This window comes from Gymnoscopelus braueri (assembly GCF_963280865.1).
Source record: "Gymnoscopelus braueri genome assembly, chromosome: 8".
Taxonomy (NCBI): Eukaryota; Metazoa; Chordata; class Actinopteri; order Myctophiformes; family Myctophidae; genus Gymnoscopelus; species Gymnoscopelus braueri.
In genome coordinates this window covers 35,709,291-35,733,379 of record NC_137609.1, presented here as the reverse complement: position 1 = coordinate 35,733,379, position 24,089 = coordinate 35,709,291, and the positions used below count along the sequence as shown (strand labels likewise).

The following is a 24,089-nucleotide window of genomic DNA, read 5'->3' as shown; positions in this document are numbered from 1 at the left end:
GATTTTAGTGGGGAAAATAGTATTTTATGGGGGTGGGTGGGGTCTTTAATGATCTCCAAGCGTAGTGGGTTTCTCCCAGTTAACTGATAGTTCATGTGAGAATGCTTCAACTCAACCCTGTCTCCAGGCTGAAACGTTTCTATCGTACGGTTCTGCAGTATACCAAATCGTTAGGATTGAACGTTTCGTTGGTCTGCTGTCTGAGGATCAGACGTCTGTATTGAACGTCTGGTCTATGCGACGTAAATACATCCCGAATCAAATAATAATAATAATAATAATAATAATAACTAGCACTAATTAATTGTTTTTAGAGCTGTTAAAATGTTTAACACTGGGTTTTTCTGTTCAGGGCCAGGCACGCACCGTATTGAATGTATGTATTTGCTGTTAATATCCCGAATCAAATAATAATAATAATAATTAGCCATAATTAATTGTGTTTAGAGCATTAAGAATGTTTAATGCAGGGGTTTAATGTTCAGGGCCAGACGAGCACCTTTTTTAAATAGCCTAGTTGCCTGTATTAACTGTATTCATATTAAAACAAATTTCATCGAACTCAGCGTCACTCAACTTGAACCGTGCGTCTACTGACTTCACTGGCTGGCCCTCTGCCAACTGGACACACTGCTCGGTATCTGAACGTGTACTCTGTGTCTGGAGTCAAATTGGACACTGTGACTTCATCAGCTTTAGATGCAGTCTGTTGTTGCCAGTCATCTTGTCCAGTAACACAGTACTCAATAGAGTAGTGGCTGATGTCTTCTGCTCCAAATCCTGGTGGTTGCATCTTGAGTGTCACACTGGTACGGGTTATGTCAGTTGCTTCTGTTTTTTCAGGTTTTGAAGGTGGCTCAAAATTGTCATTGACCTCAACCCCACCCTTATAAAGGTAGATGCTTGCACCCTTTTGACTCTCATTTGGTATAGCTGTTGTTAGGAAGTGGATATTCTTGTTTTCCTTGTTGGCCTCTGAAAAATCAATGAGAAGCTTTGCTTTCTGTCTCAGTGATTGATAGACATCTTTTGAAAAGTACCATTGTTCCTTTTCTACATCATGGGTATGAAGTGCAGTATCTTGTGTGTTCACTTGTTTGGATATTTCGCTTAAGTAGGTTGATAAAGTTGACAGATATGGTTCAGCCATTTGCAATGACGTGAAAGCAAAGCATACAACATGCTCTGTTTCTGGACTGGAGATTATTTGATCAAGTTCATTATGACTTGAGACAATCTTTGTGTTTTTCATCATGTCAGTAAGGGACTTGATGATGTTTATTTCTCTCTCTTTGCAGCGCATCCACTCACTCAGGTCTTTGTTGTTGAAAGGAGATGAGTGTCTTCTTTTCAGGACCTCTGCAAGCGCACTCTCCTCTTCCCCACCTCCTCTGATTGAAACAAGTTTCTCTGACAAGGTTTTCTGAAAGTCCAGCTTGTACTCTTCACACAGATTTTTAAAATCTTTCAGCTTCTTGCTAATCTGTGGGAACTGTTGTGCCACAGTCCTGTGCAGTGCATCATTGCACCTCAGTTCCAGTTCACCGAAGTCCTCCAGGACACTTTGAACTCTATTCACCAGTCCAATGCTAATCTGACGAACAAGCTGAGCTGCTTTAGAGTCTAAAACCTGCAAAGGCGTCAGCCAGACCTTCACTGGTACAGCATTCTCTCCCTTTGATCCCAGTAACTCTGGCAGGCTTTGGTAAGCTTCTATTGCATCCTTAAAAGACACTGGATTTTTCTTCAGTGAAAAGTCCCCATGGAACTTGCAGGAGAATTTCTCACTTTTTGAAATTTCCTTGCCTTCTATTTGTAAAGATCCTTGACCATCTATTGCCAGGAATGGAATCTGTTTGATTATTACCTTCATGTTGCCTTCAATGTGTTGACAATTCTCTTCATGAGACACATCACGGTCAAATACAAAGAAGGCGTGTGCCCCTTTAAGGATACCAGTGACAACATGTGTTGCCATGTTAGAATCAAAGACGTGTGAATGTTTTATATTGCTTGGTCCAAGTGTATTCATTGACAGTTCTTGGAACTCTGTGGTAACTTTGTATTTTAATGTTACTCTGGCCTGATTTTGTGAAGTCTTGCAATCTTTGAGATATTTGGCAGAGCCACCAACCTCTACCAGTCCAGCCAAGAAACTTGCTTTCAAGGAAGCTTTAACATCCAGTGATGAAGTTTTGTACTCTATTGTTTCAGATGTGACTATTTCCAATTCAGTGTTGAGCTGGGGTCTTGTTCTTGTGTCCTTTAGTAGATCTTCAAAATCCCACAATGTAAAGCCTGTAATAGATGAAATAAACAGCAAGTTACCTTCATCACTTGTTTCACTGTGGTTGATGAATAAAATATATATTTTGTAAACAGCCTTGGAATTCATCCAGAATACAGGTGAAGTGTGTATTTCTTCCTTATTTTATTTTCATCTTTGCCCATACATTATCCTCGCTATCTGTTCCATATTGTTATTTTTTGTTTATTGATTGCAAAGTTATGTTGTGGAAAAACATTTGAAATAGCTTCACTAATTCCTGACAGAAACATTTTATAATGACATTATGTTATAAATGCATTATAATCTTCTTACTAATAATACTAGTATAATTACAGTTATAAGCACTCATAACTCATATTGCTTTGTAACAATGAGTCACACTATGTGGTATTTGGGTGCTTTAACCACTAGCATCCCTATTCTGGGGAGAACGTTCACCTAGAATAGCAGATGTACAAGCATACGTGTCATGTTGCAACGCAATGTGGTGTAGAGGGGAAAAGGAGCAGATCTAGTATAGAGCCCTGGGGACTCCGGTCAAATAAGTGAATCAAGTTGTTAATTAAAATGGTCATAAATGGTTGTGTGATGTTCTTGCATAGATTTAAGTATATGTTTTACTTAAATTAATACACTTATGATTAATTATACATTTCTATTACAGCTATTATAATTGTAATTAACTCTGATCGTGGCCAAAACAAAAATACAAAAATAATTGAAATCCGCCATCTTTGAACTTCTGGTACCGTAATGAAACCGGAAACAATTGCTATTGGATGTAACCGCAGCAAGGGCGGGTCTTCACTTGGTAGAACCAGCAAAAGCCGTAGAAACATACCCTACTCTATCATTCATTTTTAAATGAATGGGACCATAATTTACTAAACGCATATCATGATGATTTAAAAAAGACTTTAAACTAGCGATTGAAAACATAAAGTGTTTATGAAAGTATTTACTAAGGTAATGAAATCAAGTGTAAAGTCCGCCCGTTCATTTCTATTGAGAATAATTTTTACTGCAACCAGCACTGCTCTGCAGAAGGTGAACTAGCGCCATCTGCTGGGCCATTAATAGGAACAGCATGCTGTAAGAGAACCTGGAAATGAGCTTCAATTCCAGTGCCGGGGGTTTGCCCACTGGTCCAGAGCCAATCTCCTAAATCTCTGTACTTATTTATGTTGTATGCTGCCTGCCAATAGGCCAAGGAAGACATGCCATCCCAATTGTTTCATGGTGGTGCTAAACCAGTCCACTTTGCGTTTTGGCACATATCTTTTGAACTGTAGGCCCACATAGGTCATGCCCATTTCTGCCTAAAAATAATTTCTGCCATTTTGCATTTTCTTCAAAACTACTTCTACAGATTCTTTACAAAACTCGCACAAACTTCTACACATTATACCCGAAATATTGCAACACATCTTTACTTGTTAATTTGTGTATATAACACATATATTATAGCTTTTAGTGTCACACTTATCTTCATTTTGCGTCACGCTTTATAATCTGAATACAGCATTAGGCTTGTAAGTTGAATTCTCACTGGGAGTACCTCACATAAAACATCTAAGTAATAATACTGGAGTATTAGTAGTATCATTAGATCTGTTTAAAAACATAAACGGCAGTATAGTCTATAGTCACATCCTACATTTAAAGCTGTATACTGTACCTGGGATAAGTGAGTCTCTGCGACAGTCATAGAGCATGCCAAGGCTGAAGGGTCGACCAAGCGCTGCCAGCTCTATAGTTTGTCTCCTCTCTGGATCCATGGCTTACACTGCACTGGAGAAAATAAATCATTCATTCATTCTAAATGAGTTATAGTAGAAATACATAATAACAACACATCAATGACCGATATGCCCATTTATTTAAGGAGCCCAGTTATGGGCATATACTGATGCCATCAGGTATCTCCATATGTGGGCACACAAGAGATAAGAACAGATGATACAGAGATCTCCATATATGGGCATAAAAGGGACATTAAGATGAATTAAGATCTATGTTTGGCAACGGTAAGGTGGGAATTATCTCCTTCTCTCTGAAACTAAACTAGATGAGTCTGTGAATGATTCTGAATTTGAGATTGAAGGTTATTTGGAAGGATAAAGATTATTTGGGGGCAGGGTGTGTATCTAGGAGAGAACTACCCTTACCTTCAATACACTGTCTTTGAATGCATTGATGAGAAGAGTTTTGCTTCGGGTCGGGTATGAACACTTTTTAACACATTTAAGAGTTATTGATCCGAACATGAAGCAAATTTTTACTCCAAACGTCTAGTAGATGAAAAGTGCACCAGAGATAACAATGTGTTGTCATAGTAACACGGCAGACAGCTGCATACCATCAATTTCAGTGTGAGGGGAGATCCTTTCTGACAAAGTGCCTCATCTGCTGGACATACTGTATATGTCTACAATCTGTGCACTATTGCAAAACACATATATATATACATATATATATATATATATATATATATATATATATATATATATATATATATATATATATATATATATAATGTATATGTGTGTGTGTCTTTAACAACACATACCGCAACACACTTTTACACGTCTTCTGGTTGAATATTTAATTACAGTAAACCTCAAAGTGACACCTTGACAGTAGAATCCTCTGAGTCTGAGCATAATAATGCATTATGACCAGCAGTTATATAACATTATAAACATGGTTATAAGTCGTTATACATGATTATAAACATGTATAACAAGCATTATAATGCCTCATAAGGGCATTATATTGCAATATAAATGAGCTTATAAAGCATTATAGAGGTGACCGATTGGGATGCAAGGGTTTAAGTGGTTAAAGGTGCCTCAAAGAGCCAATGAGACGTCCCAAGAACCAAAAAAGGGAACCATTCTGGTTCTATTTTACTTTAGTATTTCCTTTTTTTTAATAGGCTACTTTGTGCTTCTACTCCATTACAACTCAGAGGCAAATATCACACTTTTACTCCACGACACTTATTAGACAACTTTTGTTACTAATTACTTTGCAGATTTAGATGACTATTATTGCGAAATATACATTAACCACTTAAGCCCTATTTTATACTTTGGGTATTTGAAAATAGCCGATCTACAAGCTCACAACGCATCGCATCATGACTTGTCGTGAGCTCGTAGATCGGCTATTCATAAAAAGGCACATTTTGAAAGGTTTACTTTACCGGAAGTATATGTTAAAGCCAATACTTTTGTATTTTTACTCAAGTAAAACTTTGCATACAGCACTTTTAGACTAACAGCACATGCAAGTATTGCTGCTTTTGCTTGAGTAAAATAAATGTGATTACTTTTTCCACGTCATACAGTTGTATTGTCCAATGTAACACCATCAGTGTTGGCAGATGTACGATAATGATCATATTTATTGATAAGGTTACCCTCTCGAGGATCTGTGATCAATAATGCAGAAAATGCCCAAATGTACGATCAATTCAGAAAAGGTGCATGAATTTACCAAATTCCCTGGCTACTGATCCACAACGTGGATTGAGAACAAAAAGGCAACCTGACCCTAGATGTGTACTTGGAGGCATTAAAACACCAGTTCCAGGCTTGTATTAGATTAGAGTGAGGTCAAGGAAGTTGCCATGCAGCCTATGTGGTGAGTTTTCCTCAAGTAGTAGTCTCAAACGAAGTTTTTTCTTACAATAGATAACAATATTTTCTGTGAAATTACATATTTAAACCTGTAATTTGTCTTTTTTTATGCCTCCATTAAGATCAGTTAACATTTTACACCTTTCAGAATACTAAACACCATCAATTTTCTTTGTTGGATTATCCTGCCAATTCAATTCAATTCAATTCAATTCAATTCAATTCAATTCAATTCAATTCAATTCAATTCAATTCAATTCAATTCAATTCAATTCAATTCAATTCAATGTGATCCTGTATGTCCTTACCTGTCACAAGTCGTGATGAATCCAACGTCCTCGTCTGTAGAAATGCAAATGTAATTGCAATGGATGAAATTTCCTTCAAATGTAATTGTTGAATGTGTTGTAGTTGCAGTCAGTCACACAGTGTCAGGCAGGCGTGATACTAAAATGTGTTTCTAATACCTGTTATATACAGAGACTGGGCGGAGACACATTGATAGAGAGATACAGTACAAACAAACTAATGAAGCTCCACCCACAATGTGTGTGTGTGTGTGTGTGTGTGTGTGTGTGTGTGTGTGTGTGTGTGTGTGTGTGTGTGTGTGTGTGTGTGTGTGTGTGTGTGTGTGTGTGTGTGTGTGTGTGTGTGTGTGTGTGTGCGTGCGTGCGTGTGTGCGTGTGTGTGTGTTTCAGTGGTGGAAAAAGTTCTCAAATTTGTTACTTATGTAAAAGTATCAATACTGCCGAAATTTATATAGGGCTGAAGTGGTTAATGTATGTTTTGTAATAATAATAATAAAAATCTCCAAAGTAACTAGTAACTAAAGTTTGCAAAATTCTACTTAAGTACAGTACTTAAGTAAATGAACATAGTTACTTTGTGTGTGTGTGTGTGTGTGTGTGTGTGTGTGTGTGTGTGTGTGTGTGTGTGTGTGTGTGTGTGTGTGTGTGTGTGTGTGTGTGTGTGTGTGTGTGTGTGTTTGTGCGTGTGCGTGCGCTCATGTGCGTGCACACGAGAGCGCTTGTATTTCTATACTTATGAGGACCAAATATCCCCACAAGTATAGAATTTGCCTGGTCCACACTCCACACAAGAAAAATGGTTGTGATTAAAACATATATTTAGAGGTTTACAATAAAATAAAATAAAATCAGGTTGGGGTTAGCGTTAGGATTAGGCATTTAGAGGTTAGGTTTAGGTGTTAGGTTTTCCCTATTTTATGCTTGTATTTATAGCTTTGAACTATACCGTAGTTTTTTTCAAAAAAAAAAGCCAATCTACAAGCTCACAATGTGTCAACGTGTTTTGAGATTCAGGTCAGGATCAAAAGTGACACCCAGGTTAAGGCACGCACACCTAGGAACGCACGGCCACATTTGTATTAAAAATGCTACTATTTTGCATTGCCACCCATCTTACAATGTGTTTTATCTATTCTTGTCTGATATACATATAAAGGGTTCAGTACTGTCTCCAGTCAACCATGAACTGTTTTACATGAGACATGGAGCTGGATACAAAAGTAAATTCTTAATTATATACTGTACATAAATTGGTCATAATGACCTAGTGGCTCCAATTTTCGTAATGAAAGGTTTTAAGATAAGTCCTTTTGCAGAAAACGGACAGGGGCGTCGGAGTATAGATGCTGAATATGGAAGGAAAAGGGAGAATGGAGAGGGAGTCCTGCACACTGTCTTCACTTATAAAGAATAAGTAATGAAAGGTTTAACATGTCATATTCTTGATAATCCTCAGAAAACTGTTGAAATGTCAAAGTTTGAGGAACTGTGGTGAGTGACATGGATTTCACAGCGGTTGTGTAAATAAGCAGCACACAATCATCTGTGCTTCCTCCAGCTTGAACATTGAACATTGCACCGGCTTCTGATGCTATCAATGCACTGAATGGGACATTATCCCGTGTAATCAGATGATTGAATGGTCTGAGTACTGTAGGTGAGATATTGACCTACCCACGTGTAATCAGACTATTGATTGGTGAGATACTGACTTACCCGGGGACAGAGCTGTCCCCACAACATGATTTACGATTCTGTGCCTACCGGTACATAACTCGGACGGCGCTGAGTCGGCTCAAGCGAACGTCGCAACGTTCGGCACAGCAACTCGCTCGCTTTGGCTCACTCAGTGGTGCCTCTCGTGGCTTCAGTTCACTTGAGACGGCGTGCCTCAGACACAGTCCAAAACTATACTTTATACAAAACACCTCCGTCGGTAGGTCAGTATCTCTTGATCCAATCAATAGTCTGATTAAACGTGGGTAGGTCAGTATCTCACCTAGACCATTCATTCATCTGACTAAACGTGATAATGTCCCATTCAGAGCATTGACAGCATCAGAAACGGTGAACATTGAGGCAAATAACATGATAAGGTTTCTCTTAGCTTGGCCACTGAGACACAGAGCATTTAGTGGTCAATCTTCATTGGTACAGACACATAGTTGGAAAAAAGATGAAGTGATGTGTATGTCCAACCCAAATTGGTTCATGTGCAGGGTAAACAACAACAACAACAACAACAACAATATAATGTGTGACATAACAGAAATGATGTTAGCCCTGTGACTGCTAGTATCAGTATATGAGAGGGGTCACACCACATTGATGTGTTTCTCTGTGTACGAGAGAGCACCATATCATCACTGTTGGGTGGAAACCTTGTAGGTGCAAAACCAGAGCTGGAACCCTGAACGGGCGCCTGTTGGGCCAAAGGGTCCAAAGGTCAGGGGGGCCCTCTAGGACATTTGGTCGACTGAGACCCATTGTTCCAGAGCCTGAATTTCAGAAGCTGAACCAAAAAGACCCCTTTGCTTCTTTCAGTTCACTCTCAGTTAGAAAGGTGTGGTGATATTATGTGGATATTATCGTTGTGAAGTTGTTGCTGATGAGACAAATACTTTACTTAAAATATTGCAAAAATATTCAGTTACATTATTCTTTTTCTCTGCAGAAGTCTTGTGAAATGCCGTGGGGTTTGTCGGAAAGTGTCTTTTCAAGTATAGCCTTTCTACACTGTGCAGCTTTGCTTATGAGACAAATGCATTTCCCATTCGACTTGACAAAAAATAATTAATCGTATGAGTTTTGTGTCATGGTGACATTGATGTCTTGTCAAATTAGTTGTGCTGGAAAATCAGAAGTCGTCTAGCACTAAACAGGTAACACACCTGGACGATTCATTTGCTGCCATGGTCATCCCTGTGTTAATTCGCGTGTGATTTGTAGGGTTCAGGGTTCACATTCAAACCAACAAATCTGAGTCTGTATGGATGGTGGACGACACCACACAAACTGTGTTTTACTTGAGCCATAGAGATGGGAGGCAAAGGGAATTATTACCCCTTAAAGCTATCCTCTTCTACCCCAAATTTTAACCCGGTTTGCTGCAGTGCTGCATTCGAGTCAGATTCTGTGTCTATCTAGGTGAGACATGACACAATCTGAATTTCTCCATAGAAGAGCAGGGAAACAAAATACAACCTACCCAATTGCACAAGTTATATTATATTAACATAATCTACCATACAGAAACAATTACAATTTTATTCATTAAAAAAGTTACATAGTGCTGCTTCAAGTTGTCCATGTTGCATTTCTTGCAATATCTGTAATGCAAATTAAAAAATAATATATAATTTCATGTTTTATTATTATTTTAACGACTTGGTGTTTTAATTAACCCTGGTGTCCCTATTTTGGGAAAGTCATTACATTTCTACAATCTACAAGCTCACAACACGCCGGTATGCAACATTTTGAGAGCCATCAAATAACAAGCTAATAACAAACACAATTGAAATGTTTTTGAAAATATAAAACACAACAAAAATATTGCTTAAGACTGAAGTAACATTGCATGTTTTGATAACTTTTTATTCCAGAGCAACGTTACAAGGAGCCAATTGAAGAGAGAGCCAGAGTGAGTGATCTGGCAGTAATTACATCCTGAAATGAACATGTGAGGGAGAAGAGAAAGTTTATAAATAGTGTATAAATGCTGCAGTGTATTGGATTTATGTCTGAATTTCATGTGAGATTGAAAGCTTGATGAGCTGGAGATTTATTTTTATTTTTTTATAACATCCTGTGATAAACATTTATTTTCATCCACAGTCCAAAGCCTAATTATTTTTAGACAAAAAAGTGTCATGAGACACTTCATTCAACAAAAACAAACAAACAAGCAAACAAACAAATGATTTAGCCTAGAGATAATGCATTAATCATAAGTTGTTGGTACAAATATTATTTGCACTTGTCTAAAGGAATCATAGATTTCATTTTGTATTGTTCTCCATCGCAATCATACACAGCATCCTCACTGGCATTAAATAACCCCCCCAAATATCAGGATACACACACACACACACACACACACACACACACACACACACACACACACACACACACACACACACACACACACACACACACACACACACACACACACACACACACACACACACACACACACACACACACACACACACACACACACACACACTCTCACTTCAGTATGTCACAGGAGCAATCCATATGAATTCAACAGTTACAGCATTATTCCTTTCCACATTGGCAAAGCAATCACCAAAAATCATTATTCCATATACCAACAGTCACACAAAATTCTATATCCAGTCCACTGCTTTTCTATTCCCTACATACAACATACCATTACATCTTGTCAACACAATGTTTCCCTCAATACAAGAGTCACAACAGGACTCCTAAAATAATGCTACACTATGGTATTATGAAAACATGATTGTCTTATTTAGTCATCAAATTAGCTAACCAATAGTCAATATGCTAATACCAATATTCAACAAGAGTAGAATAACAGTAAGAATAGTAAACGTATACAGCAGTAGTCCCATGTCAAAAGCAACGTTCAATTTGTGTGATGTTATTTCAGTAACATAAAAAGTTGACAAAGTCAACTCACTCAACTATAAGAGACTAGTAGGTTTTATGTTTGTGATGAGAGACATAATAGCACAATATTGTATGGCTTTCTGAATAGAATTGGAAGAATAGCCCCAATGATTACTATCAGAATATAGAGCTATTTAGCATTTATTTTCACAAAAGAAACTGTTTGTGAATACAATTTATTGTTAATCTCATATTATGTAATTCCATTTTGCTCATCACAGTATAGCTTTAGAACAGCTATAACAGGTATTTGTTTTTTGACATAGATTTTTCTGAACAGATAAAGCATCACATAACATGGTAATTATTTACACCCCTGATTTGAGCTGGATACTGATTATAATCATCACTTAATATAATCTTAATATAGTGCCCATAGCATCACATGCTTGAGCAGCCCTTTACTTCCATTGCACAGAGCATGATCCAAGTCCAGTACACAAAGGATTATGGTCACCATAGTCTTTACTAATTTGACTCATTATGATCTGGATTGGTTTAATAACTCTCATCTGCAATCTGCAAGTTTCAGCTCATCAAAACCAATCGAAAACTCTGGTGAAAAGGACTTTATTCAATCATGTCTGACAACTGTATGAGTTGTAACAGGAATCTTTGGTAGGCTGTGTTAAAATGCAAAGCAAACAACTACCATATTGTACACACTGTATCACTATAAAAAATAAAAATAAAATCACAAATAAAATCACAACAAAGAAAACATGTTTTCATGTTAAACATTTTGAATACAGCACATGTTTAAAACAAAGGAGTAAAAGTAATAGATTCATAAAGCCCTGTAAATGTAATAGGTTTTAGAGTTAAACATGTAAGGTCTAATCTGTTTTCCTTTTCATTTTGTCCTGCCAACATAAATACAACGACAGGGACATTCTAAGTAGTAAACAAGAGGGTTAGAATTAAAGAACCCACTGATCACTTTATTCTTTTTGATATAAATATCGAAAAAATACTTTTGTCTGTTTTCTTTATTATTAATATACACAGTCCAACCTCAAAGTCAGTGGTGTACTGGTCCTGAACAGTTTGTAAAATGTTGTCAGAGAGGAGAGTTTCTCCTTTTTCTACCATAGCCATGTACACTGCCTTTCCTCTCATTTCCTTCAGGGACTTAATGCGATCCATGTAGCCTGGTTTGCATTCAGCCTTCTCTCCCTCAATGAGCCGGTCAATGTAGGCCTACTCTGGAGTGGAAAGTGGATTGGGCTTCAGTGCGATATCTTTCAGTCTGTGTGACATCTCCATAAGATTTACCACCTGCAGCTGCAGATCATCATATTCTGCATCAAATTTAGCGATCATGTCCAACACACATCTTTTTCTTTAAAGCTGTTTGATACTTTTCTCGTATATCTTTCACTGTTCGCTTTTCTTTGACATCAGAAATCTCTGTTTTGTGATTTTCAAGTATTTGAGCTGTTTGTTTTATCTCATCGAGCTTAGCTAACGCAAGTATGACCTGCTTCTGCAAGTTTTCAACCAAGGTTCCAAGCTTCTTTCGTTCTCCGAGGACCTCCTTTGTTAAAGTCAAACTTTTTGTACTAATTAGGTTCAAAGCTTTGAAGAAGTTCTTCATGCTTTTGACACGCATGTCCCAAAACATTTTATCAAAGGAGCCTACTTCATCCTCACGAGATTTGTTATTTGCAAACAAGGCAGAATTGTTTAATTTTAAATGAAGTGGCTGTCCCTCTTTTGTTGGACATGGGACCCCTGAGGCTTTGATTGCCTCCAGGACTGGTGGAATATTACCATCTGCAAATGTCACCAAAACCCTGATGTTGTCTTATATGTCTTTTCCAAAGATTGAGAGCAGAGAATCAAACACATATCTCTGTGTAGGTGTTAGCCGTGCAAGAGAGGCTGGAGCAACAAAACAAACTGCATCAATTTCAGAGACACCATGTGGGTCTTTGAAAAGTTTGTTCAGCTGCTCTGAGATCAGCCAGTCTCTTTGTATTCTCTGAATGTCACCAAAACATGGTGTGTCAATGATGGTTAGTGAATAGTTAATCTGAAATCCCTCTTGATGGTTAATCTTGTATACAGTAGCCTCGGAAACCCAGGCTTTTTTTTTTGTTACAAAAGAAAAAAAGCCTGGGGGAGCGATGCAGGAACGATGGTCTTGGACCTTGTTATCTCCTAACCAATCAGAGTGCAGAGGGGCGTCGCTCTAAATTTGGTGACGTCAGCGTGCTCCGTGCACAGGCCGAGGGGGGGAGGGGAGGCGGGGACATAGATTGGTGAAGCAATAGGAAGCCACGCACAAATCCAGGGGGCTGTGTTTGGGTCCGCCCTTCAAGACCATGGATTGAGCTCGTAGCCTCAGGCTATGTATACAGTGACTTCAGATGTCTGACTCACATTTTGAGCAGTTGTTTGATCCTCATCAATTAACGTGAACCGAGATGAATCCTCCCATTGGACACCCAGTATGTAGTTGATCATCCCATTGATGAGGGTGGTCTTTCCCGCTCCAATTTCTCCAAGAACCATGATGGTGCGATGTTGCCTCTTGCTTTCCTTCCCAAAACTATAGCTCTTGCATCCATCAATGTCTATCTTTTTTTATTTCCAGAGGAACCTTGTAAACTATGGGTGACCCTGAATTGATGAGTGTGCATTTAGGCCTGTAGAATTCAGACGTTGACATGCCTCTGTTGTCTGAACAGGGACTGTAATGCTTTCCTTGCTTCTACCAGCTACACCACACTCACATCTGATTCTAACTGCATAGCTGCATTGGTTCAAGGCCAGAAATGATGGCCTTTTCAGCTTTTGATGTCAGTTTATTCCACTGCAGTTGTTCATGTTTCATTCCAGTGGATACCTTTACGTACTCCACACTGTAGCTCTCCACAGTCACACCATCGGATTCGGATTCACGGATTCACTTTTATTGTCACTTAGATGCACAGGTACATACATGTGAAAAACTTACGCTCGGAAGCTCCAATAATAAAACAATAAAAACATGATAAAACAACCTAAAAACGCTCATAAGCAATAAATAAACAAACACAGGCAAATCAGTTTAAGGAAAGTGCATAGTGCAGAGTACAGTTATTGCACATTTCATTTTCCACTGTCATTTAACAGCCTGATGGCCTGTGGGAAGAAACTGTTCCTCAGCCTGCTGGTACGTGCTGAGAGGATCTTGTATCCCTTTACCCTTCTTGATTTTAGTGGGGAAAATAGTATTTTATGGGGGTGGGTGGGGTCTTTAATGATCTCCAAGCGTAGTGGGTTTCTCCCAGTTAACTGATAGTTCATGTGAGAATGCTTCAACTCAACCCTGTCTCCAGGCTGAAACGTTTCTATCGTACGGTTCTGCAGTATACCAAATCGTTAGGATTGAACGTTTCGTTGGTCTGCTGTCTGAGGATCAGACGTCTGTATTGAACGTCTGGTCTATGCGACGTAAATACATCCAGAATCAAATAATAATAATAATAATAATAATAATAATAACTAGGACTAATTAATTGTTTTTAGAGCTGTTAAAATGTTTAACACTGGGTTTTTCTGTTCAGGGCCAGGCACGCACCGTATTGAATGTATGTATTTGCTGTTAATATCCCGAATCAAATAATAATAATAATAATTAGCCATAATTAATTGTGTTTAGAGCATTAAGAATGTTTAATGCAGGGGTTTAATGTTCAGGGCCAGGCGAGCACCTTTTTTAAATAGCCTAGTTGCCTGTATTAACTGTAATTCATATTAAAACAAATTTAATCGAACTCAGCGTCACTCAACTTGAACCGTGCGTCTACTGACTTCACTGGCTGGCCCTCTGCCAACTGGACACACTGCTCGGTATCTGAACGTGTACTCTGTGTCTGGAGTCAAATTGGACACTGTGACTTCATCAGCTTTAGATGCAGTCTGTTGTTGCCAGTCATCTTGTCCAGTAACACAGTACTCAATAGAGTAGTGGCTGATGTCTTCTGCTCCAAATCCTGGTGGTTGCATCTTGAGTGTCACACTGGTACGGGTTATGTCAGTTGCTTCTGTTTTTTCAGGTTTTGAAGGTGGCTCAAAATTGTCATTGACCTCAACCCCACCCTTATAAAGGTAGATGCTTGCACCCTTTTGACTCTCATTTGGTATAGCTGTTGTTAGGAAGTGGATATTCTTGTTTTCCTTGTTGGCCTCTGAAAAATCAATGAGAAGCTTTGCTTTCTGTCTCAGTGATTGATAGACATCTTTTGAAAAGTACCATTGTTCCTTTTCTACATCATGGGTATGAAGTGCAGTATCTTGTGTGTTCACTTGTTTGGATCTTTCGCTTAAGTAGGTTGATAAAGTTGACAGATATGGTTCAGCCATTTGCAATGACGTGAAAGCAAAGCATACAACATGCTCTGTTTCTGGACTGGAGATTATTTGATCAAGTTCATTATGACTTGAGACAATCTTTGTGTTTTTCATCATGTCAGTAAGGGACTTGATGATGTTTATTTCTCTCTCTTTGCAGCGCATCCACTCACTCAGGTCTTTGTTGTTGAAAGGAGATGAGTGTCTTATTTTCAGGACCTCTGCAAGCGCACTCTCCTCTTCCCCACCTCCTCTGATTGAAACAAGTTTCTCTGACAAGGTTTTCTGAAAGTCCAGCTTGTACTCTTCACACAGATTTTTAAAATCTTTCAGCTTCTTGCTAATCTGTGGGAACTGTTGTGCCACAGTCCTGTGCAGTGCATCATTGCACCTCAGTTCCAGTTCACCGAAGTCCTCCAGGACACTTTGAACTCTATTCACCAGTCCAATGCTAATCTGACGAACAAGCTGAGCTGCTTTAGAGTCTAAAACCTGCAAAGGCATCAGCCAGACCTTCACTGGTACAGCATTCTCTCCCTTTGATCCCAGTAACTCTGGCAGGCTTTGGTAAGCTTCTATTGCATCCTTAAAAGACACTGGATTTTTCTTCAGTGAAAAGTCCCCATGGAACTTGCAGGAGAATTTCTCACTTTTTGAAATTTCCTTGCCTTCTATTTGTAAAGATCCTTGACCATCTATTGCCAGGAATGGAATCTGTTTGATTATTACCTTCATGTTGCCTTCAATGTGTTGACAATTCTCTTCATGAGACACATCACGGTCAAATACAAAGAAGGCGTGTGCCCCTTTAAGGATACCAGTGACAACATGTGTTGCCATGTTAGAATCAAAGACGTGTGAATGTTTTATATTGCTTGGTCCAAGTGTATTCATTGACAGTTCTTGGAACTCTGTGGTAACTTTGTATTTTAATGTTACTCTGGCCTGATTTTGTGAAGTCTTGCAATCTTTGAGATATTTGGCAGAGCCACCAACCTCTACCAGTCCAGCCAAGAAACTTGCTTTCAAGGAAGCTTTAACATCCAGTGATGAAGTTTTGTACTCTATTGTTTCAGATGTGACTATTTCCAATTCAGTGTTGAGCTGGGGTCTTGTTCTTGTGTCCTTTAGTAGATCTTCAAAATCCCACAATGTAAAGCCTGTAATAGATGAAATAAACAGCAAGTTACCTTCATCACTTGTTTCACTGTGGTTGATGAATAAAATATATATTTTGTAAACAGCCTTGGAATTCATCCAGAATACAGGTGAAGTGTGTATTTCTTCCTTATTTTATTTTCATCTTTGCCCATACATTATCCTCGCTATCTGTTCCATATTGTTATTTTTTGTTTATTGATTGCAAAGTTATGTTGTGGAAAAACATTTGAAATAGCTTCACTAATTCCTGACGGAAACATTTTATAATGACATTATGTTATAAATGCATTATAATCTTCTTACTAATAATACTAGTATAATTACAGTTATAAGCACTCATAACTCATATTGCTTTGTAACAATGAGTCACACTATGTGGTATTTGGGTGCTTTAACCACTAGCATCCCTATTCTGGGGAGAACGTTCACCTAGAATAGCAGATGTACAAGCATACGTGTCATGTTGCAACGCAATGTGGTGTAGAGGGGAAAAGGAGCAGATCTAGTATAGAGCCCTGGGGACTCCGGTCAAATAAGTGAATCAAGTTGTTAATTAAAATGGTCATAAATGGTTGTGTGATGTTCTTGCATAGATTTAAGTATATGTTTTACTTAAATTAATACACTTATGATTAATTATACATTTCTATTACAGCTATTATAATTGTAATTAACTCTGATCGTGGCCAAAACAAAAATACAAAAATAATTGAAATCCGCCATCTTTGAACTTCTGGTACCGTAATGAAACCGGAAACAATTGCTATTGGATGTAACCGCAGCGAGGGCGGGTCTTCACTTGGTAGAACCAGCAAAAGCCGTAGAAACATACCCTACTCTATCATTCATTTTTAAATGAATGGGACCATAATTTACTAAACGCATATCATGATGATTTAAAAAAGACTTTAAACTAGCGATTGAAAACATAAAGTGTTTATGAAAGTATTTACTAAGGTAATGAAATCAAGTGTAAAGTCCGCCCGTTCATTTCTATTGAGAATAATTTTTACTGCAACCAGCACTGCTCTGCAGAAGGTGAACTAGCGCCATCTGCTGGGCCATTAATAGGAACAGCATGCTGTAAGAGAACCTGGAAATGAGCTTCAATTCCAGTGCCGGGGGTTTGCCCACTGGTCCAGAGCCAATCTCCTAAATCTCTGTACTTATTTATGTTGTATGCTGCCTGCCAATAGGCCAAGGAAGACATGCCATCCCAATTGTTTCATGGTGGTGCTAAACCAGTCCACTTTGCGTTTTGGCACATATCTTTTGAACTGTAGGCCCACATAGGTCATGCCCATTTCTGCCTAAAAAAAAATTCTGCCATTTTGCATTTTCTTCAAAACTACTTCTACAGATTCTTTACAAAACTCGCACAAACTTCTACACATTATACCCGAAATATTGCAACACATCTTTACTTGTTAATTTGTGTATATAACACATATATTATAGCTTTTAGTGTCACACTTATCTTCATTTTGCGTCACGCTTTATAATCTGAATACAGCATTAGGATTGTAAGTTGAATTCTCACTGGGAGTACCTCACATAAAACATCTAAGTAATAATACTGGAGTATTAGTAGTATCATTAGATCTGTTTAAAAACATAAACGGCAGTATAGTCTATAGTCACATCCTACATTTAAAGCTGTATACTGTACCTGGGATAAGTGAGTCTCTGCGACAGTCATAGAGCATGCCAAGGCTGAAGGGTCGACCAAGCGCTGCCAGCTCTATAGTTTGTCTCCTCTCTGGATCCATGGCTTACACTGCACTGGAGAAAATAAATCATTCATTCATTCTAAATGAGTTATAGTAGAAATACATAATAACAACACATCAATGACCGATATGCCCATTTATTTAAGGAGCCCAGTTATGGGCATATACTGATGCCATCAGGTATCTCCATATGTGGGCACACAAGAGATAAGAACAGATGATACAGAGATCTCCATATATGGGCATAAAAGGGACATTAAGATGAATTAAGATCTATGTTTGGCAACGGTAAGGTGGGAATTATCTCCTTCTCTCTGAAACTAAACTAGATGAGTCTGTGAATGATTCTGAATTTGAGATTGAAGGTTATTTGGAAGGATAAAGATTATTTGGGGGCAGGGTGTGTATCTAGGAGAGAACTACCCTTACCTTCAATACACTGTCTTTGAATGCATTGATGAGAAGAGTTTTGCTTCGGGTCGGGTATGAACACTTTTTAACACATTTAAGAGTTATTGATCCGAACATGAAGCAAATTTTTACTCCAAACGTCTAGTAGATGAAAAGTGCACCAGAGATAACAATGTGTTGTCATAGTAACACGGCAGACAGCTGCATACCATCAATTTCAGTGTGAGGGGAGATCCTTTCTGACAAAGTGCCTCATCTGCTGGACATACTGTATATGTCTACAATCTGTGCACTATTGCAAAACACATATGTCACATGTTTAAAAATATATAACATACAACATGTGTCTTTAACAACACATACCGCAACACACTTTTACACGTCTTCTGGTTGAATATTTAATTACAGTAAACCTCAAAGTGACACCTTGACAGTAGAATCCTCTGAGTCTGAGCATAATAATGCATTATGACCAGCAGTTATATAACATTATAAACATGGTTATAAGTCGTTATACATGATTATAAACATGTATAACAAGCATTATAATGCCTCATAAGGGCATTATATTGCAATATAAATGAGCTTATAAAGCATTATAGAGGTGACCGATTGGGATGCAAGGGTTTAAGTGGTTAAAGGTGCCTCAAAGAGCCAATGAGACGTCCCAAGAACCAAAAAAGGGAACCATTCTGGTTCTATTTTACTTTAGTATTTCCTTTTTTTTAATAGGCTACTTTGTGCTTCTACTCCATTACAACTCAGAGGCAAATATCACACTTTTACTCCACGACACTTATTAGACAACTTTTGTTACTAATTACTTTGCAGATTTAGATGACTATTATTGCGAAATATACATTAACCACTTAAGCCCTATTTTATACTTTGGGTATTTGAAAATAGCCGATCTACAAGCTCACAACGCATCGCATCATGACTTGTCGTGAGCTCGTAGATCGGCTATTCATAAAAAGGCACATTTTGAAAGGTTTACTTTACCGGAAGTATATGTTAAAGCCAATACTTTTGTATTTTTACTCAAGTAAAACTTTGCATACAGCACTTTTAGACTAACAGCACATGCAAGTATTGCTGCTTTTGCTTGAGTAAAATATATATGATTACTTTTTCCTCGTCATACAGTTGTATTGTCCAATGTAACACCATCAGTGTTGGCAGATGTACGATAATGATCATATTTATTGATAAGGTTACCCTCTCGAGGATCTGTGATCAATAATGCAGAAAATGCCCAAATGTACGATCAATTCAGAAAAGGTGCATGAATTTACCAAATTCCCTGGCTACTGATCCACAACGTGGATTGAGAACAAAAAGGCAACCTGACCCTAGATGTGTACTTGGAGGCATTAAAACACCAGTTCCAGGCTTGTATTAGATTAGAGTGAGGTCCAGGAAGTTGCCATGCAGCCTATGTGGTGAGTTTTCCTCAAGTAGTAGTCTCAAACGAAGTTTTTTCTTACAATAAATAACAATATTTTCTGTGAAATTACATATTTAAACCTGTAATTTGTCTTTTTTTATGCCTCCATTAAGATCAGTTAACATTTTACACCTTTCAGAATACTAAACACCATCAATTTTCTTTGTTGGATTATCCTGCCAATTCAATTAAATTCAATTCAATTCAATTCAATTCAATTCAATTCAATTCAATTCAATTCAATTCAATTCAATTCAATTCAATGTGATCCTGTATGTCCTTACCTGTCACAAGTCGTGATGAATCCAACGTCCTCGTCTGTAGAAATGCAAATGTAATTGCAATGGATGAAATTTCCTTCAAATGTAATTGTTGAATGTGTTGTAGTTGCAGTCAGTCACACAGTGTCAGGCAGGCGTGATACTAAAATGTGTTTCTAATACCTGTTATATACAGAGACTGGGCGGAGACACATTGATAGAGAGATACAGTACAAACAAACTAATGAAGCTCCACCCACAATGTGTGTGTGTGTGTGTGTGTGTGTGTGTGTGTGTGTGTGTGTGTGTGTGTGTGTGTGTGTGTGTGTGTGTGTGTGTGTGTGTGTGTGTGTGTGTGTGTGTGTGTGTGTGTGTGTGTGTGTGTGTGTGTGTGTGTGTGTGTGTGCGTGTGTGTGTGTGTTTCAGTGGTGGAAAAAGTTCTCAAATTTGTTACTTATGTAAAAGTATCAATACTGCCGAAATGTATATAGGGCTGAAGTGGTTAATGTATGTTTTGTAATAATAATAATAAAAATCTCCAAAGTAACTAGTAACTAAAGTTTGCAAAATTCTACTTAAGTACAGTACTTAAGTAAATGTACATAGTTACTTTGTGTGTGTGTGTGTGTGTGTGTGTGTGTGTGTGTGTGTGTGTGTGTGTGTGTGTGTGTGTGTGTGTGTGTGTGTGTGTGTGTGTGTGTGTGTGTGTGCGTGTGCGTGTGCGTGCGCTCATGTGCGTGCACACGAGAGCGCTTGTATTTAAACATATATTTAGAGGTTTACAATAAAATAAAATAAAATCAGGTTGGGGTTAGCGTTAGGATTAGGCATTTAGAGGTTAGGTTTAGGTGTTAGGTTTTCCCTATTTTATGCTTGTATTTATAGCTTTGAACTATACCGTAGTTTAAAAAAAAAAAAAAAAGCCAATCTACAAGCTCACAATGTGTCAACGTGTTTTCAGATTCAGGTCAGGATCAAAAGTGACACCCAGGTTAAGGCACGCACACCTAGGAACGCACGGCCACATTTGTATTAAAAATGCTACTATTTTGCATTGCCACCCATCTTACAATGTGTTTTATCTATTCTTGTCTGATATACAGTACATATAAAGGGTTCAGTACTGTCTCCAGTCAACCATGAACTGTTTTACATGAGACATGGAGCTGGATACAAAAGTAAATTCTTAATTATATACTGTACATAAATTGGTCATAATGACCTAGTGGCTCCAATTTTCGTAATGAAAGGTTTTAAGATAAGTCCTTTTGCAGAAAACGGACAGGGGCGTCGGAGTATAGATGCTGAATATGGAAGAAGGGAGAATGGAGAGGGAGTCCTGCACACTGTCTTCACTTATAAAGAATAAGTAATGAAAGGTTTAACATGTCATATTCTTGATAATCCTCAGAAAACTGTTGAAATGTCAAAGTTTGAGGAACTGTGGTGAGTGACATGGATTTCACAGCGGTTGTGTAAATAAGCAGCACACAATCATCTGTGCTTCCTCCAGCTTGAACATTGAACATTGCACCGGCTTCTGATGCTATCAATGCACTGAATGGGACATTATCCTGTGTAATCAGATGATTGAATGGTCTGAGTACTGTAGGTGAGATATTGACCTACCCACGTGTAATCAGACTATTGATTGGTGAGATACTGACTTACCCGGGGACAGAGCTGTCCCCACAACATGATTTACGATTCTGTGCCTACCGGTACATAACTCGGACGGCGCTGAGTCGTCTCAAGCGAACGTCGCAACGTTCGGCACAGCAACTCGCTCGCTTTGGCTCGCTCAGTGGTGCCTCTCGTGGCTTCAGTTCACTTGAGACGGCGTGCCTCAGACACAGTCCAAAACTATACTTTATACAAAACACCTCCGTCGGTAGGTCAGTATCTCTTGATCCAATCAATAGTCTGATTAAACGTGGGTAGGTCAGTATCTCACCTAGACCATTCATTCATCTGACTAAACGTGATAATGTCCCATTCAGAGCATTGACAGCATCAGAAACGGTGAACATTGAGGCAAATAACATGATAAGGTTTCTCTTAGCTTGGCCACTGAGACACAGAGCATTTAGTGGTCAATCTTCATTGGTACAGACACATAGTTGGAAAAAAGATGAAGTGATGTGTATGTCCAACCCAAATTGGTTCATGTGCAGGGTAAACAACAACAACAACAACAACAATATAATGTGTGACATAACAGAAATTATGTTAGCCCTGTGACTGCTAGTATCAGTATATGAGAGGGGTCACACCACATTGATGTGTTTCTCTGTGTACGAGAGAGCACCATATCATCACTGTTGGGTGGAAACCTTGTAGGTGCAAAACCAGAGCTGGAACCCTGAACGGGCCTGTTGGGCCAAAGGGTCCAAAGGTCAGGGGGGCCCTCTAGGACATTTGGTCGACTGAGATCCATTGTTCCAGAGCCTGAATTTCAGAAGCTGAACCAAAAAGACCCCTTTGCTTCTTTCAGTTCACTCTCAGTTAGAAAGGTGTGGTGATATTATGTGGATATTATCGTTGTGAAGTTGTTGCTGATGAGACAAATACTTTACTATTCGAATGGTTTAGGGCCTGAACCATCCAGACCTCTCAGGTTGTCTGGGACAGGTCTGCTTTCTGACCCCATAGCCACAACATTTGGAGAATCAGTATTCAGTTTTATATGCACCATAGTTTTAATAAACACTTTTGGTGCAACCTAGACACATCATCAGTGATGTATCTATGTTGCACCAAAAGTGTTTATTGTCTCCGCCAGGCCGAAAGGCATGGCGAGAGAGTATGTTTTGCACCCTGTCCGTCCGTCCGTCCGTCCGTCCTTCTGTCTGTTAACAGCTAATCTCCGGCACCGTTGGCCCGGTCGCTGCGAAACTGTGTACAAACACTCCCTGGATGTGTTTTTCACATGGGCCTGTTATAGCGCCACCAGGAGGCCGATTTGTGCAAAACCCATTTACTCCTACAGATTTTATCCAAACGTCATGCAAATTGGTACACAGTTCACGCACGCACTAAATGCCTCAAATCATGAACGCAGCTTGCGCTTTCCGTGAAATTCGCCACGCGCATTCCCACTAGGCCGAGGAGGAAATGCCACCCTTTTCACATTGGCCTGTTATAGCGCTACCAGCAGGTCTAATTTAGCAAAACACATTTTTGGAACAAAATGCCTCAATCATGAATGCAGTGTCCGATTGCCGTGAAAGGCCTAAGAAGAAATGGCACCCTTTTCACAGCGCCATCAGGAGGCCACAATAACGTACCTGACCTGGCGGAGACCTGTGCTCCGAGGAGCACTTTTTCTAGTTAAAACTATGTTTTTTATTCAGTTTTATGTGCACCATATAACAAAACAATGTCTTGTTATACAGGATATATATTTTTTCATCTTCCTTGTAGCATGATAATATTGTGTTGCTTTAGGATAAACATCAAAGTTGTGACACTGCATTCCTTTCAGTCATGCCATGACCAGGTTTTCAATCACTCATCATGTATCTGTTTAACTGTCATGGTTCTTCCTCCATTTTTCTATTACACAGCTAGCATAGAATCATAATAATGTACCAAGACTTTCTCATCAACATAGAGTACCTGTTCATCTTAATGGACACCATAAAGCTACATTGCCAAACTAGTTGTTAGAATTCGATCTCCTCCTGTCCTCAAAGTAACACAGTCCTCTGCAAAGCCAGACATATGTATAAGAATATATACTGTCACCCTGAAGGGAAGTCTCTGAAAACCACTTGGGGTGGGTGCTGGTGAGGAGGGGAAAGAAAACAAAACAAAATAACAAGTCACCCAGGGGCCT

The 24,089-nt window shown here is 38.7% G+C and overlaps 2 protein-coding genes across 2 annotated transcripts; both read right to left on the bottom strand.

Annotated features, from left to right (window-relative positions):
* Positions 1–568: 568 nt before the first annotated feature.
* On the bottom strand, positions 569–4,068 carry LOC308090818 (stonustoxin subunit alpha-like; the record flags this gene model as incomplete). The annotated part of the gene is made up of 2 exons (XM_080436091.1): positions 569–2,298; positions 3,969–4,068. The coding sequence occupies 2 exons, from the start codon at positions 4,066–4,068 to the stop codon at positions 569–571; spliced, it is 1,830 nt and encodes a 609-aa protein (XP_080292217.1).
* A 10,604-nt stretch (positions 4,069–14,672) lies between these two features.
* On the bottom strand, positions 14,673–18,172 carry LOC308090817 (stonustoxin subunit alpha-like; the record flags this gene model as incomplete). The annotated part of the gene is made up of 2 exons (XM_080436090.1): positions 14,673–16,402; positions 18,073–18,172. The coding sequence occupies 2 exons, from the start codon at positions 18,170–18,172 to the stop codon at positions 14,673–14,675; spliced, it is 1,830 nt and encodes a 609-aa protein (XP_080292216.1).
* Positions 18,173–24,089: the final 5,917 nt, after the last annotated feature.